The 18,297-nt window shown below is 37.3% G+C and overlaps 1 protein-coding gene across 1 annotated transcript in view; it reads right to left on the reverse strand.

The window, feature by feature from the left end:
* The window catches only part of LOC131955367 (cytosolic carboxypeptidase 2), an 84,794-nt gene that overhangs the window by 56,998 nt on the left and 9,499 nt on the right, over positions 1-18,297 (reverse strand). The window contains exons 2-6 of the mRNA XM_059319488.1: positions 13,758-13,858; positions 13,169-13,339; positions 12,456-12,591; positions 11,289-11,421; positions 10,169-10,278 (exon numbers count right to left, since the gene is read on the reverse strand). Of these exons, the coding sequence (XP_059175471.1) occupies positions 10,169-10,278; positions 11,289-11,421; positions 12,456-12,591; positions 13,169-13,339; positions 13,758-13,858 (651 nt within the window). The remainder of the gene's footprint in view (positions 1-10,168; positions 10,279-11,288; positions 11,422-12,455; positions 12,592-13,168; positions 13,340-13,757; positions 13,859-18,297) is intronic.

The following is an 18,297-nucleotide window of genomic DNA, read 5'->3' on the forward strand; positions in this document are numbered from 1 at the left end:
GATTTTGTTAACTATTTAGACGTGTATGTATGAATATAGATTGACAGGCTTTTGTTATATAGTTATAGAAATACATTGCGTCATAAAATACAAAAGCTCAATGTAACGGTACGAAGGCGTTTTGTGCCTTCTAATATGTAGAGTGAATAAAGCTAATTTTAAAAAAAAAAACAAAGCGCCCTTCAAATTCTTTGCAGTTTTGGAAATAAAAAAAAAACCTTTTTAAAAAAATATCTTGATAAATTCAAAATACAATCAATGGGTCGGCTTGGTTGAGTAATTAGAAACTCATGATTGCTGAATCGAAATGTCTCGAGTTCGAACCCCCGGGCAGATGAGTCTCAATAGCAACTCTTCAAGAAGTGACAACTACAAAATGCAACAACTGCTGCCTTGTAGTTTTTTCTTGGTTAGACAAAGGCTATAGAAGCAAATAAAACAAAATACAGGTTGAAATCGGAGTCAACGGCCTATAACCAGTTGACATGTAATACTTAATTGTCTTGGAGGAAATTCCTCAAACAATAATTATCCTTATAAATCCTATACCAAACTATAAAGTTATCTCTTACTTGCCCATACCCATATCTAGTAATAAACCGTGCGTAGTGAGCGGGTCATCACGTGCGAACCGTAAAGGTCAATGAATACAGCAGATACTTAAATGTCACGTGATTAAAACATAAACCTCAAGCGAGACTAAAAATATTTTTTTAATATAACGCAGCCGATGAAGCATCTGTAAGATAATTCGAATACATAAAAATAACACATCACAATACTTGATCGAACACACTAACCCAAGCCCAGTCCCAACATGCACACTCTTATCAAAAAAAACTTTAAACCGTTCTCTAACTCTAGTCTAAACGTTGGCTAACCCGAGGGCGATTTGGTAACTCGACTAAACATAGCACTAGCATTAATAAAAAAGCTAACCCTAAGCCTAACACTTAACATACTTTGAACACAACCTTAAAACGTATCCTAACTGTAGCAAGTACCTAACAATTCAACTAAAACTAACAGTCAAAGTAACGCATCCTTTAACAATAATATATCAAACAAATAATTACACAACCATTAAACATCAGCTAACTCTAACAATAACCTTTTTACATTATCTAACCTTAATTACATAACAATTCAACGAGCCTTAACAATAAACTAAACACACTAACCAATCCAAAACCTAACGAAACACATGAACTAACAATAACAATAACATTACACATAAACTAACCCTAAACTGGCTTAACACATAATAACCATAACAACTATAACACATCAACAAGCCCCTAACATAATATGAACACATTAACTTAACTAACCCTATCACAACCGCAACAGATCAATTAACCCTAACAGAACCATAAAACATCAAGAAACCCTAATACAACAAATAAGCTAACACAACCCTAACATATGAATTAACACTGACACCAAATTAACATATCAGCTATTCCTAACGTTCTAACGTTGACATAATTATCAACTAACCCTAACGTTTTAACCTAACATATCAACTAACCCTATCACAAACTTAACAGATTAACTAACCCGAACGTTTTAACCTAACATATCAACTAACCCTATCACAACCTTAACAACTAACCCTAACACAACCCAAACACATGAACTAACTCGTATCAACTAACCCTAACTATCCATGTCACGACTCCCACTGCCCTTAAACTAACACAGCGCCCCCTCAGATCAAACCCAGCAATTAAAATATCTCATTATTCACACTTCATTAATTTCCCGCGTCACGCTTCACTCATTTTCTTTTCCATGTTTCCAAATGACCCCGCACGCCGCGTCTACTTTGTGTTGAGACATGGTATCGATTCCTTCTCGTTAGCAACTTACACAACTCTTGATTAAACCCATGCTCGTTTTGTAATCGTATTCGTCGAAGATGTTTTGATTAGATAAGGAAATAGATCGATCTATTAATCCCACACTGTTCTTTATTTTACCGTATGAAACTATAAAGCTTTACAAAGTAAAAAAAAAATAGTTTAACTGCTTTCATAAAAATTGTTCGTTTACGCATTAATCAATATATACGCACTTAAATGTATATATATATATATATATATATATATATATATATATATATATATATATATATGTATATATATGAATATATGTATTAATATATGTATTAAAAATGTCTTCCAAACACAACAACTAAACTATATAAAGTCTGGTATAAAGTTATTTTACAAACTACTGCAATTCAATTAAAAAATAATTAAGGCCCATAGTCTGACGTACTTTTTTTCAGCAAATTAATGTGTGCTCATTAATAATAGTCATTAATAAAGACACGGAGCATTTGTGTATGGTTGTCTACTGATACTTTGCTATTAAACACGATTTGAGTGACACAATTATAATGAACCTACTTTTTAAAATGATGTAGTTAGAGTTAATTTTTTTTAAATTTGAATTTTTTTTATTTTATTTCTTGCTCTCAAAAACGTTTTTAGCAGTGCTATATAACAAGTAAGCTCTAATTAGTCAAAATAATTAATTCCATAATTTCACTTCGAGAAAAATAATCCCCGCCACAATTCGGATTTGTAAGAGCGGCAAGTCAAAGAACACGTGACCACACGTCTAAGACTTGTAACGGAAACAAATCGACGCGGCACATAAACACGCGGATCCCCTAGAAGTCGCTCTACAGAAAATCGATTCGATTAAAAAAAAAATTCGGCTCTTAACATTTCCTGATGACAGATCTATAGGCTTTGGTTCGATTAATGGGAATCAAGTGGGGTAAGGGGGGAGAACTGAGTTTTAAAATATATGGAATAAATGGGGGGTAACTAGACTCGTTTGGTGGAGTTTTCATTCAATTTGCGTTACATAGCGTACGTAGGTAATTTATGGGGGTCAAAGGTTGAAATTGGTTGGTTGGTATCGGGTTCGGGTATTATTTTCAAAGCCTTTAAGAAAATTCACTTCCTATTTAGCTCAGATATGTTTCAACTTACACGGTGGTGTCAAAAGGTTCAGGGTCTTTAGTGTTTATCATGAATTCTAATTGGATCCGTTTTTGTTAGTGCTTTAGTGCGGCGAAGGCAGTGGCGTCGTCATAAACTGGTAGAGAGGATGAACATTTAAAATCATTTTTTCCATGTGTACTTATCGTTGGGTGGCAGAGTCGGGAATAGGCCCTATATGACAGCAAAGATGGCACAATGATGTATACGCCTAATATAACACTATTGGAGGCGCTTTAAGGTATACGCCCAATATCACACCAAAGGTGGCACAATAAAGTATTTGTCTAAGACAATATCAGGGGTACCACAATCAGTATAACACATGGGGTGACCCACTAAGGCAGGGGCGTAGCGAGGGGGGGGGGGGCGGGGGTGCGGACCGCACCGGGTGAAACCATTTAGGGGGGTGACACCAAGGCAAAAAATAGCAAAATATATAGAGAAAAACTTGAGGGGGGTGCAAATCGAAGGTTTGGGGGGGGGGGGTGCAAATCGAAAACTTGAGGGGGGTGCAAATCGAAGGTTTGAGGGGGGGGGGGGGTGCAAATCGAAAATTTGAAAGTTTGTCCCCGGGAAGGGTCGCTACGCCTCTCGGGGGGGGGGGGGGTGACACCATTAAGTGCCGCACCGGGTGACACCCGACCTCGCTACGCCACTGCACTAAGGTATACGCCCAGTATAACCCATGGGGTGACACACTAAGGTATACGCCCACTATAACACATGGGGTGACCCACTAATGTATACGCCCACTATAACACATGGGGTGACCCACTAAGGTATACGCCCACTATGACACATGGGGTGACCCACTAAGGTATACGCCCACTATGACACCAATGGTTGCTCAATACCTCTTGATAGTGAGAAGTAATCATGAATGTACACTATGTGCCACCAGTGACTGTTTAATCAAGAAATCTCTCATGCCATCTAAATCTTGATGTTAATACATTCTCCATGTCATTTAGGCCTTACATGTTGATGTATTTTCTTCCATGACATCTAAAGTTAATGTTTATAAATCTTTTATGTAATCAAGGACTTAAATGATATATTTTCTTTCATAACATCTATATCTGATACGGTGATATACCTACCTCCATGACAGCTAGATATTACATACTGATATAATTTAGAGCATTTCATTTCAAGCTTCAATCCTTGAATACCACGTTACTTCCCTTCCTTATCAGTCTTATTCAAGGCATTATTGGCCAGGTTTTTAGTGTTCATTATTTCCATGCACTTGTCGGCTTGTTATCAGCCTGATTTATTACTGCTTGTACTGCATGCTAACGTTGAGTGGAGTTGGAGAGGGGGAGGGGTGGAAGCTACATAATACAGGGTAAAACGTCGTAAATTCTTGCATTAAAAACTAGATTTTTTGTTTGTTTTTGGAGTGGGTTATAAAATATCACAGTTATGTTTCTGTTAGAAAGGTTGTTAGAGTTATGTTTAGGGTTGTGAAGGGACCAGGTTAGGGTTAGTTTTAAAGAAACTGAGACCCAGTTAAAGTATATAGATATACGGTTATTTAGTCGATGTCCCATTCGCTGGGGTCAAGATGGTTGAATGATAAGGTGTGTGTGCAAGAGATTAATCTCAAAGTTTTAAATTGTAACTAGTTGTACAAGATGTATTACTACTGTCAATGTTGTGTCCATGTATGTTATGTCCGTGTTATGTCCATGTTATGTCCATGTTATGTCCGTGTTATGTCCATGTTATGTCCATGTCATGTCCGTGTCATGTCCGTGTCATGTCCATGACAAGTCCATGTCATGTCCATGTCATGTCAATGTCATGTCCATGTCATGTCCATGTCATGTCAATGTCATGTCCATGTCATGTCCATGTCATGTCCATGTCATGTCCATGTCATGTCCTTGTTATGTCCATGTCATGTCCATGTCATGTCCATGTCATGTCCATGTCATGTCCATGTCATGTCCATGTCATGTCCATGTCATGTCCATGTCATGTCCATGTTATGTCCATGTCATGTCCATGTTATGCTCTGTTATGTCTATGTTATTAGAGATTTGGAATGTGAATTGGTGCTTGAGAACATCATGCGTGAATGCTTGTATTTCATGACAAAAACTAGATATTTTTTAAAATATCACATGTATCGTTCCGCTGATCGTACATTTTTCTTACCCTCAGATATCATTCCTACATAGCATTATCTTACCCACCTTTCACTACTCCCATATATCTAATCCTCCGTCGATAAACCCCTCGTTCTTAAAACCCAACCCTCTGACACCTCAGCTTTATATCCTAATACATTCCACCTACACACCTCTTTTGATTCATTCAACACCCCAACACCTCACTAACATCTCACCCCATCTTGCTACCCCATCAACCTTAAATACCCCATCACCACGTACCTTTATAAAGCATGTCAATAGCTATATAAATTTACACACCCTCTGAAACCACCATTAAAACAAAATTTAACGACCTTATCAACACCTAAGTACGGAGTGGTCTAGCGGTAGAGAGCTAGACTGCTAACCCGTAATACGGGTTCTAGTCAGTAGACCGTCTCTGATTACACCCAGCTCCAATGAGTACCTAACGTCCATTACGGAAAGTATAGACGGCTGGGCATAGTGCTGACCACACTATCCCTTCAGTTACAGAAACAAGAAAACTCTACTTCACTTGCCCCATAGATCGTCAGGTTTAGAAGGGGAACTTTACTTTTATCACTACCTATAAAAACTACCTTCTGTATTGAAAAAAAAACTATAACACATTAGTACTAACACCCCCCCCCCCTTTCTTCCAACCCTTGCTTGATTTTCATTACATTCAACCTTGGCTTAAACTGTCAACAATAAACATAAGAACTTGCGATAAATATTCAACACTTCTGGAATTCCGTGCTGTTCACGACCGTCTACATTTGATCCCCTAAACTCCAGCCAGGCCGATAAAATATCCCTGAGAAAAGTTCGTACTTGTACTCTATTCTAGGTCTCACAAGACCACCTGACTCATTGGATCGATTTTTAAAAAAAAATATCGATTTATTTCGAAGATTGAGTATCGTGTAATTCTCCGTGCAAGGCGTTGGTTTTATTTACTCTTGTATTAATCGAACATGAAAGCCAGTTTTTTAATCAATGATTGGGGTCGTGGGTGCAATCAACTTCAATAAGCTTTGAAAAAATAAAATTTGTGTATTATAAAATATCAAATAAAAAGCTACCAAAAGCTTATAGAAAGTATAAGAGTAAAAATGTAATTTTCTAGAAGACAATCAACTTCAATAAGCAATTCCCAAACTTCAATGTGTTATAAAAATATTAGAAAAAAAAAATACCATAATCTTTTAGAAAGTAAAAAAAAAGTATTCGTCTTTCTACAACTACCAATGGAGTGCTCTGTAAACTCTGGCACGATGTAGGTAACTGTATACTAAAAGTGTTGGTTAAAGCGTCTATCAGGTTACTAGTAGTGATTTGATTTTAACCAAGCCTAGCGCAAATACTTGCAACCGGCTGGGTAGTACAACGATTGTATCAAATTCAGTGGATCTTAATCTGGGTTCTATCGTACCCCATGGGTTTGGTGAGTCAGGAGGGGTTCGGCGGAGGTTAAAACACATACTCGACTCATATGATTCACGATAGGATTTTGTCAATCCGGACAACATTACTACTTGGAAGCGTTCGGTGAATGCACACATGAAACTGGTGGGATTCGGTACCCCCAAAATGTTGAGAACCCCTGATCTAAGCGATGTTTAGTGATAAAATAACCGCTGAGAATTAGTGGGATTAGAAGAGGGGATTATCAATGGGGATCAGGATTAGCATCGAGGGGGTATCATTTATATTTATAGTTATTAACGTGATTTGCAGTGCGTTTTATAATTTGAGATTATCAAGAAGAAATATCAATGGGATATATCATTGGGAATCATCAATTTGATTTATAAGTTGTAGAATTATCAGTGGGAATTATCATTCAGTCTAAAAAAATATTGCAAAATCTCACGATGAATCTCAATATGAATTACCTTTATGTCTTATAATATGTTTTTAGCGCTGTCTAGCTGCAGTTATATGTTTTGAATGTGTTTGCATCAGTGGCGTAGGCATGGGGGGGGGTTGGGGGGGGGGGTACATAGACCCCTCGGAATATATATAAAAAGTATGAGGGGGGGGGGGAGCAAATCGAAAGTTTGAGGGGGGGGTTGCAAATCGAAAGTTTGTTTGGGGGGGGGGTGCAAATCGAAAGTTGAGGGGGTGCAAATCAAAAGTTTGAGGGGGGGGGTGCAAATCGAAAGTTTGAGGGGGAGTGGGGTGAAAATCGAAAGTTTGTCCGCGGGTAAAAATTGGAACCCCCCCCGCTCCCCTTGAGACGATCCTGGCTACGCCACTGGTTTGCATCACTATCTCTAAAAAATATTTTAAGTGTTCACTAGTCCGTGTTTGTGTGTATATAAGGTAACACACCTACACACCTATTTTCTCCTCCCATATTTACTTCTACAGAAAAAAACAAAACCAAGCCAAATCGACCACACACATCCAATTATTCCAACACTGGCATCAATATCTTGCTAGAAAATCTATCGAACGAAAATAAAATCGATTAAAAAACTAATTTTCCACATCGATTTTAAAACAAGCCTAGGGAACAACACAAGAAAGACCGTGTTGCATAACTCAATAATTAAAACTCGCGCATAAATTACGGGTCGTGTTGATAACTGACACCCTTTGTCGTCGAGGCTAAATGCTTACGTCACAACAAACATGGCTGACTGGTTTCCGTGACGCGATCAATAGTTTAAACAAAAGTGAACGAACACATTTGTATACATTTGCTACCGGATGAATGCTATCTTTTTTTAAAACTTTAATGAAGCATTGATCGGAACAAAAGTAATGGAAGAATAAGTTCGTATAAACTAAGGCTAACGATATATGTGTAGAGGGAATGGCTGAATTTGAAACCAAATAGAAAGTTGCTTTAATCAAATTTTATCCCGATGGCTTCAGATGTCAATTATAATATCGTTGCATTTTAAGCGAAATACCAATGTAACCGTGCAGTTGAAGTAGAGTTTATAAAACTTTACCATGAAGGCCTAGGAGAAATATCTTTTTTTTATTTTTTATTTTTTTTATCTCTGTTTTAACATGTTTGCTGTAATGAAATATGATGCCTCCAAATTTTCATTTAAACTAGATAGTTTTAAATAAATTGCAACAAGTTCGAGATATTCCCTAGGAGAAGGAGAAATATCAAAGCAAATATTTTGCAAGACTAAATCGACTAGATCAGGGGTCGGCAACCTGCGGCTCGCGAGCCGCATGCGGCTCTTTGGATGTCAACATGCGGCTCTCCAGCTGCTTGCACAAATATTAATAGTTATATTATTTCATTTTCAAAACTCATAACAAAATTATACTGTAAAGAAACACAAGTTTAAACATAAGAAAAAAAAACTCATCAGAGAGCAGAGAGAATGTGTGCAGTAGAAAGTATACGACAGTCACTTGGGCACCAAGTCCAGCCCCACAGCCTCGGTGTAGCGAGCCCCGTGGCAACTATTCCATGCTTGCCACTGCCCAAGTGCCGACCTTTTCGAATACCATTAATGGGGAATGTTAGCTTATTCAGAATGCATTTCTGTATCTCAGTAATCATTAATTTGGCGTGAGTGACGTAGTTTTTTAGCTATTAGCTACCTACTGTCGAGCCGGATACTGGACGGTGGGGCATGAGTTTACCCTGCGTTCATTGGGGTGGAAGATAAGCCTGGTGAGAACCAAAGGACAGAAGCGACAGATACACGGCAATCAAACCGATATTCAAGCCACTTAGTCGGAGTTTGCCGTGTTGAGGCCTGTCTGGCTAATGGGATACACTCCCTGAGCCGGTGATGTCCGTATAGAGAAAAAAAAGTCAACTGCTTCTCAAGTGGATTGGGATAGTTCTATATTTTTGTTTTTTAATTACTGATGTCATTATTCTGGCGAAATAAGTGTATGTTTTTATGTGATGAAATATTATTTCATATTTAAAGATATTTATTTTAAATAAATAATCAAATTTATTTACCTAACCCTAATCAAATAATAAAATATTGGAAAAAAACGTTAGTGGCTCTCTAAAAACTGAGAAATTTTGAAAATTGTAACATATGGTTCTTTTTTTTTTTTTTTTGCATTTATGAAGTTTAAAATCTTGGGCGACAATATAGAATTACTGTGGACGAACCATAACACTAGATAATATAAAGGAAAGAGTGGGTAAATTTTAAATAAGTCGCAAGAAATAAAAGAGCTAATGTTTTGTAGGTGAAAATTTCGTACACGAAAAAAGTCGGTGTGTAACAAAAAAAAAATCACATATATAGATGCTGTCCATTTGTTTATTGTCAATATTTTGTGTTGATGCCAGCTTTTAAATCGTGTATTGTTTTTCTTAAATCACTTGTGAAAAGTTAGGGGTAAGTAGGTAGGAGTTATCTTTCTGTACAAGATCCTTGATTTTATACAAACCCTCGGGCTGTATACAAACTTAAGGACTTTATTCAAACTAATATTTTAAAATCTAGGGGCTCACACTAACTCCATGAACTATTGCTGAATTCAGGACTTGATATATATAAATATTTGAACTTGATACAAACTGACAGTTATAATTAAGGTTTCTTAGCAACATAGGCCTATTCAGACTAGAAGTGATATGCTCTTCTCTTTAAAAAAATCTTGCCGAATTTGTATATGCAAGCTGAAATACAGAATACAAACCAAGACCGCACATTTAATTTGTAGATTTTCGTTCCCTATAAATCAAGTGGCTACCTAACTCACGTTAGGGAAAGTAAAGGCGGCTGGGCATAGTGCTAACCACACTATCTCTTCATATGCCGAGTTAACAGAATCAAGTGAACTCTACTTCACTTGCCCTATAGACCGTCAGGTTTGAAAAAGGAAACTTATAAATCAAGTAGTTTTTAACTAACAGGTCTGAAAGTTTAACATTTCTAGAGAAAGTGAGAAAGACATTGATGTACTCAAGAAAATCAAAGGTGTGTGTTGCTTGAAGCTCCGAACCTAAACGGTTCCTGAAACAAAAAAAAAATGAAAGCGAGGCTGACATTGTCTTACCTGGCAACTGTGTGTACAGGGGCTCGGGTGAAAGGTCAGTCCACCATTTGAAGGTCGGGGTGGGAAACAGGGGGAGACACTCTACTGGCCAAAATGGACCGTCGTTGTTTCTGTTGAGTAAATTAATTCATCGGAGCGTTGGTTGATCAAACGTGGAGAAATGTAAAGGGAATTGTGATAAGGTGAAAATAAGGGAGTATAACGATACACTTGTTTAGAGTTGTGGCAGAGGCGTAGCGACCCTTCCCGGCGCCGGGGAAAAAAATTCGATTTGCACCCCCCAGGAAATTTAGATTTGCACCCCCCTCAAACTTTCGATTTAACTTTCAATTTGTTTTTCCAACCCATTTTGGCGCCCCCCACTAAGGTCGGCGCCCGGGGACATATGTCCCCCCTCGCCCACCCCCCTCGCTACGCCTCTGGGCTGTGGTTTGTAATAATGTTATGTTGGGGAATGGTTTGAAATAGAGGTGCTGACATTAGAGAGATATAGGTAAAGCTTATCGGCAAGTAACTAAAAAGAAGTATGAATGCATAAAAAGAAACAAATACTACTATATTACAAGAAATATTAACTTTAATAGACATTGATGTTATAGAGTAGATAAAGAAGTTGGTATTGGATATTAGTGACAGTTGGTGACGTATTGCAGATGAGTGACCGTTGCAGATTAGTGGCAGTAAATGTTCCACTTCAGATTAGTGATCTATGATAACTCTATGCAGATTAGTGACCTACGGTGACCCACTGGACATTCGTGACTACTAAATGACCAAATGCAGATTAGTGACAGTTGGTGAAGTACTACAGATAAGGGACGGTTTGTGACGTATTGCAGATGAGTGACCGCTGCAGATTAGTGATAGTTAGTGACGTACTACAGATTAGTGACAGTTGGTGAAGTACTGCAGATTAGTGACAGTTGGTGAAGTACTGCAGATTAGTGATAGTTGGTGAAGTACTGCAGATTAGTGATAGTTAGTGACGTACTACAGATTAGTAATAGTTAGTGACGTACTACATATTAGTGACAGTGACGTACTACATATTAGTGACAGTTAGTGACGTACTACAGATAAGTGACCGCTTCAGATTAGTGGCATCAGATGACCTACTGACCTGACGACGCCATATTTGTCCATGTAGGTCCCAGCCTCGTCCAGAAACTGGATGCCGGGCGGCACGTGACCAGACTTGACGGCTTTCCTGAAGCCCTCCTTGGTGTAGAAGTGGCGGGCTTTTGGTTTGGCTCCTGTAGGTCAAAGGTTAGGTCGGGGTTATACGATCAAAACATCCCCTTATAAAAGTGATTTTAAAAAAAAAAGATGACAAATATATTCAGGACAGTGGGTCAACACTCTTAGATTTATAATCGACATTTCGAACTAATGGAACGGCGTGGCCTAGCGGTGGCCTAGAGTTCGAATCCGGGATCATTTCTGAAAAACATCACTGAGTCCACCCTACTCTGATGAATATCTAACTCACGGTATGGAAAATTAAGGCGGATGGGCTTAGTGCTGACCACATCATCCCTTCATATGCAGAGGTTAATGAAACAGATAAACTCTACTTCATCCGCCCCATGTATTTTTGTAACGAACGGGAAAATATGATTTTGAACTAAAATATTCTGTATATTTAAATTGCTCGATATGCGTTCGAGACTAATTTATTTTATTTTCATCGATCACGTTTATAACCATAAGCTGTCTTATTTGTAAGTCAGCGTTAAGGTTCATGAGTGTATTGTTTTTAAGTTACTTGGCAACTCCCGATCATAACAGAAATAAACAAGGGAAACAAATCGAGTATAGCACTGCTCAAGGGAAACAACTTAGGTATTCACGTTACCTTTTTAGCTTTCAATGCTGAATTGTTTTAGAAAATTTAACGATGTCATATGCTTATGAATGCGACTTTATAAGCGTCGTTACATTTCAAACAATGTGCTATGTTTTTAATTCAACAACATATTACATCAATTTAAAAAAAAATAAGTATAGAGTACCGAAGTCAACAATTATTATTTAAATATCGATTATACTAACGTATGTCTAGTTTATTATAGCTGGTATCGATATCGTGAAAATAAACCGACGCCTCACACAAGAATCAAGAACTGATCTATGCATCGACCACTGACCTGTTTTCTTGGTATTGACTATTTTCAAAAGTATCGATTACTAATAATTAGTATCGACTACACATTAATCTCTTGACTTCTAACTTAATTATCGATTACGCTTCATTAGTATCGATACCACACCTACACCGACTACTCACCCATGTATCGGCTGACTGAGACGCTGTAATCGTCTCGGATATTTTTGATGCCCTCGGATAAGTTGTCCAGCCCCAAAACACCTGGGTACTCGTCGTAATTTGACCTTGAAAGTTCATCACGAAACAAAAGGTCCATCTGGATAATTAAAAAAAAAAACGTTTTAATAAACAAGCTTATGCATTACTATGCACTAAAAAGTAGTAAATATTGATTTTTTTTTTAGTATAGGAATGAACCACAATTTGACTATAAAGAAGAGTGACAACATGTTAAGAAACGTAACCCAAAAAAATGGTTTCAGCGATATTTACACAGTTCTTTCCCCTAAATGAGAAATGAGAACAAATAAAAAATATCGAAATACAACTTCTTTTAAAAGAAATTCGTGGATCATTCCCCCTTTGAAAGTATAATTTAAAAGTATTGCGCACCCCAGCAACAAAATTCTTAATGTATCTAGTTCGGAGACATTAATTGGAGACAGCTATATTTGCTAAATGCAAATTAGAAATTAAATTTTAAATTATACCGCTTTGCAAATTGCTGTCCTTACTCAAAGTTTATGGAAGCAAATCCAGAAAGAAAATCGGGATGAAATCTGAGTCAACGGGCCATATGGCGGATAACATGTTGACTTGAAAACTTGGTTATGTTAGACGAAATCTACTCAACAATAAAGAATGAAGAAAAAGAAGAAAATTATTTTGCATACCGGTTTGTTTCGCTGCGATGTAAAAGACATTTCCGCGGATTCCTGTTTTTTCAGCTGCAGAGCTTTCCACCTTTTGGTTCTGAGATAGTCTCGTTCCTTCTCCGTGAGGTCGATCATCAGATGTGCGTTCAGATCTTCAATCTCTTTCTGTTTGGCCTGCTGGTTGCGTTTCTGGCACAAGATTGTCAACACATGGTTAAAATAAAGGATTGATTTGTTTATAAAGTAAGCTATTAATTTTGTTTAAATGATGGTGTCTTCAAGAAAGTAGGACTCCTAATTGTTTTCAGGTAAAATGTTACGTATATTGCAGTTTAAAGACACGTGAGAGTACTTTTTTATGTCCTATATATATATATATATATATATATATATATATATATATATATATATATATATATATATATATATAAAGTAAAGAACCATTTAATTAAGTTAAATTAGTTTAGGATTTAGCCATGGTAATGAAGAAAACACTAATTTAGATGACACCACTAAATTGGATGACAAAACTAAATTGGATGACAAAACTAAATTGAATGACAAAACTAAATTGAATGACAAAACTAACTTGAATGACAAAATTTACCTGCATTCTTTCCAGGGGCGGCGTCTCCAAAGCTTCTCTGACTCTTCGACTCAAGTCTGACTCCATCTTTTGACGCACCATCTCCCGCCATCTCGGCTCGTCTGCCAGAAAATCAATGAGTTGATAATGAGCAAATTAAACAGAAAATTGATTGCCATTTAAAGAGCTTGAATATTAATAAGCCCTGAAAATTTTTCACAGCAAACAAGAAAAAGCTGCTAAAGTTTTAAATAAGTGTACATATATGCATAAAATATATCGATAAAATGCAGTGTATGAGATTATGCCCTAGTTTTTTTTTTTTTTTTTTTGGAAAGTAAATTCCCATCAGACCTTTTGTGAAGTTTAGATATTTGTAAAAGACGTCACACTCACAGGGGGGAGGGAGGTCGGTAATTGTGTGACGGTGTGTGACGAGGGCGAGGGGGGGGGGGTTCAGATGGTGCGATGTCACACTTTTGCATTATCAAAAAGCGATGTTAGAAAACGAATTTTAGACGTTATTTTGCGTTTTAGAAAACTGTTTTAATAAATTGTAATAGGAATTGATTAAAATATTCTATTTTGACAGAGTTCAGATACGATTTTGGAAAAATATCGATGTTTTAAGAAAAATTCAACTGCATTTTTGAGGGGGGGGGGGTTGTAGGCTGAGGTGTGACGTCATCTTAGGGGGGGGGGGGTCTAGCTTTTTGTGACGATGTGTGACGGAGGAGAGGGGGGGGGGGGGGAGGTAAAACTCGTCAAAAAGGCGTGACGTCATGTATGGATGACCCCAAACATAGATTTTACAAACACACGTTATATTGAATTCGCTAGGTGTCTCTGTCAGTACAATTGTGTGAGATTTTCAATAGATCTTTATTATTCTACAATTAATATTTTCGTTTTATATTAAAGTTATAAAAAAAACTGCAGTTTGGCAATTGGAATACTAGTGTGCTGTTGTAGATAATCATAAAAATATCTATATTTCAACTGAAGGAGCTATGTTTTTGTTTATCTTAACGGCTATTGTTAGTTTGATAAAAGATTGTGTCGGTGTCTAAATAACATATAGAAAGCAGATTATGATTGGGAGGGGTGGGGGAGGTGGAGGGGTGGCGTGGTTGGGTGGTTTCTTATCTAATAGTCTAGAGTTAGACCCCCTGGCAAATGCTCTCGTTAACTTTGGGACAGCAATCTAGGAGAGTAAACTACACAACTTAAAAAAAAAGCAACTTCCAGCCCTTGTGATTGGAATTGAGCGGACACAAGCTACGGAAGAAAATCAGAAAGATAATCAGACTGAAGTCGGAGTTAACGGGCCATTAATATGGAGCATAACATGTTGACTCGTATTAGTAAATTTGTATTGGGGGAAATGTATCCAATATTTTAATTAATATCGAAGAAAAAGAAGAAGATAATGAATAAGAACACACGTATGCCAACCAGGAATTCTAAAGTTAGGATCCAGGACTTAGTCACACGGACTTTGGTAAGGAAGGGACAAGTCATTGTAATGGCTAGAGCAATACTCAGCAATGGCCTTGGTCCAATGGTATGGGGTACATGAAACAAAAGAAAATATCACATGGACTTGGATAAGAATGTGGAAATGTGATGTTTATGGTAGGGCAATATTCAGCTGTAGTATGGGGCACAGGAAGCAAAATTAAAATGTGACATGGACTTAAGGGGGAAGGCTCCGGTAAAAAAAACTTTTTTAATACTCGTTAGAAAACAGTTATTTATTTACAGCTTTATTAAGATACATCCGCATATGCATTTCCACTAAACAAAATTGGTGGAAAAATCTTGGTAACTATGACAACGGCGGCCATCTTGAAAAATTAACCCCTTCGTAGGTTTTCCACCATTCATAAAATATTACATTTTAAGCCCAATAAACAATCAATTCATAATCTTCTTCCATATTTTGGGGCACTCAGCTAAAAAATTTAAGTGCATATCTTAAAACTAATTTTTTATGAATTTTCAAAATTTGTGTCCGTTCAAAACACTTAACTTTGGGGAATTTTGGGGCATTAAAACTAGTGTTGTCATAGTTACCAAGATTTTTCCAACAATTTTTTTTAGTGGAAACGCATATGCGGATATGCGGATGTATCTTAATAAATCTGTAAAGAAATAACTGTTTTCTAACGAGTATTAAAAAGTTTTTTTTACAGGAGCCTTCCCCCTTAAAATCTACATAAGAAAGAGGAAATGCCATGTTTAAGACGAGAGCAATATTCACCTGATAGGCACGAGAAACTAAATGAAAGTGCTGGCTAAAGATGATGAGAAATATGAAGATGGTTAAATGCAAAACCCCCACTCATATGAGTTATAATGATTACACACCAATAAGCAAGGGTTAAAGTTTTATATCCGTATCCCATAATGCCGAGATGAAGGATCCACCTTGTAAATTGAGATATTAGGTTAGTGATATTACAAAAAGCGATACAAAAGATTCATATCAATGCTAATCCTAAAATAGAAACTCCAACTATGGTTTAAACCTTATATTGGACACTAACAGTAAACCTGATATTCAAAAACCTCTACACTCTCAGCACCCTTAATTTGGAAAAAGTCCATTATCGGAACAGTGGCGCAGCTAGGATTTTCGGGCCCTCATGCCAAAATTATTTGGGCCCTTTAAGCTGCAAATGAGTTAAACGTGGTCAGCGAAAAAAAAATCGACTAATGTTGACATTTAAAATTCGTCATAGAGGAAAAATGGCCCTTATCTTTCTAGGGCCCTTATGTTTTGCTTATACTTAATATGCAGTAGCTACTGCTACTACTACGCTGTATCGGACACTAGTAAGATGAATACGTCATATCTCAATGTAACATTGACTAAGACACTTGACATTAGTAAAATAAAAAGATAAGTTTAATAGGCTACTTGACATACAATTACAGAATATTTCAAGATGATGGTATTATTAGACGCTTAATTGAAACTTGCTTTCTATAAGGAGGAGAGGGGGGGGGTGTGAACTTCGTAATAACACAAGTAGATACAGACCAATACAAGTCGTTGATGTTAAGTGGCATCAAGTCAGTTTTTATATCATCCGTTTCTCTGTTCTCAGTTACAACATCACCGCCATACTTCCGCCTCGGTCTCACCATAAACATTTGACTGCCGCCTACATCCCGCTGCTACACATTTCCTTACTCTCGCTCACAACACACACGCTGTCACTTGTTGCCCTCGTTCATCCCATACAACAATAAACACATCAACACACCCGGACTTGCCACGCGCTTGTTATTGTTAAGGTGTACACACTAATCCACACCTTTCATACAAATCACATCATCACACCTCATAGGTGTACACACTAATCCACACCTTTCATACAAATCACATCATCACACCTCATAGGTGTATACACTCATTCACACCTCTCATACATATCACATCACCACACCTTATAGGTGTACATACTTATACACGCCTTTCATACATATCCCAGCACCGCACTTTATAGGTGTATACACTCATTCATGCCTCTCATACATATCATAACACACCTAAAGATGTAGTCACACACCTTTCATAAATATCACATCACCACACCTCTTATAGGTGTACACATACACCTTTCGTACATATCACATCACCACATATCATAAAGGTATGCACACTAATTCACACCTTTCAAACATATCACATCACCACACCTTATAGGTGTATACACTCATTCACACCTCTCATACATAACATATCAACACACCTAAAGATGTACACACTCACACACCTTTCGTACATATCATATTACCACATATCATAAAGGTATGCACACTAATCCACACCTTTTATAAAATATAACATTATCAAACCTCATAAAGGTGTACTCACTTATACACACCTTCCATAAATATCACATCACCAAACCTACCACAAGAAGAATATCTCAGAACTTCTAGATCTAGATGTGAAGTCCACAACCAGAACAAAATCACGTGGTAAAGTCCACTTTAAGAACGTTTACCACACTCTGACCAGCAACACGTAAGAAAACACAAGAAATCTCGACTCAATCTCAATGTGTATAACTTGCTCGATACAACATAGGTCAGAGTAACCCCAAAGAAAACGTTCCAGCCACACATACACACACGCACGGTACACACGTTCTCCACGACACACAAACACACACACACAGAAATAGCACACCAGCTGTTAACCCTTGCAGTGCCAGAAACGACAAACACAGCCATTATCAGCAGTCGTATTTAACCCTCCAAACGACAGCCAGTTTTTTGTTATCCTAATCCATAAATGGACCCGATTAATAATGTCGAGTCTAAACGCTCCAATAGAAGTTTACAACCTAGGAACCGCTACTCGAAGCTAAGGGGCATAACTGGAATCTATAGGGGCACACAACTCAAACTAAGAGACATAACTCTGAACTAAAGGCAACCTGAATTAATATTGATCCTCAGTATATAAAAAGGTTCGTGTCTTAATCCTCAATACAATTTAAAGGTGCGGTTGTCGATATATAGAAATACGTTTTAGAATGACAAA

The sequence above is a fragment of the Physella acuta genome, unplaced genomic scaffold (assembly GCF_028476545.2).
Source record: "Physella acuta isolate Inbredline_101_S28 unplaced genomic scaffold, ASM2847654v3 ptg001064l, whole genome shotgun sequence".
In the NCBI taxonomy this organism is placed as follows: Eukaryota; Metazoa; Mollusca; class Gastropoda; family Physidae; genus Physella; species Physella acuta.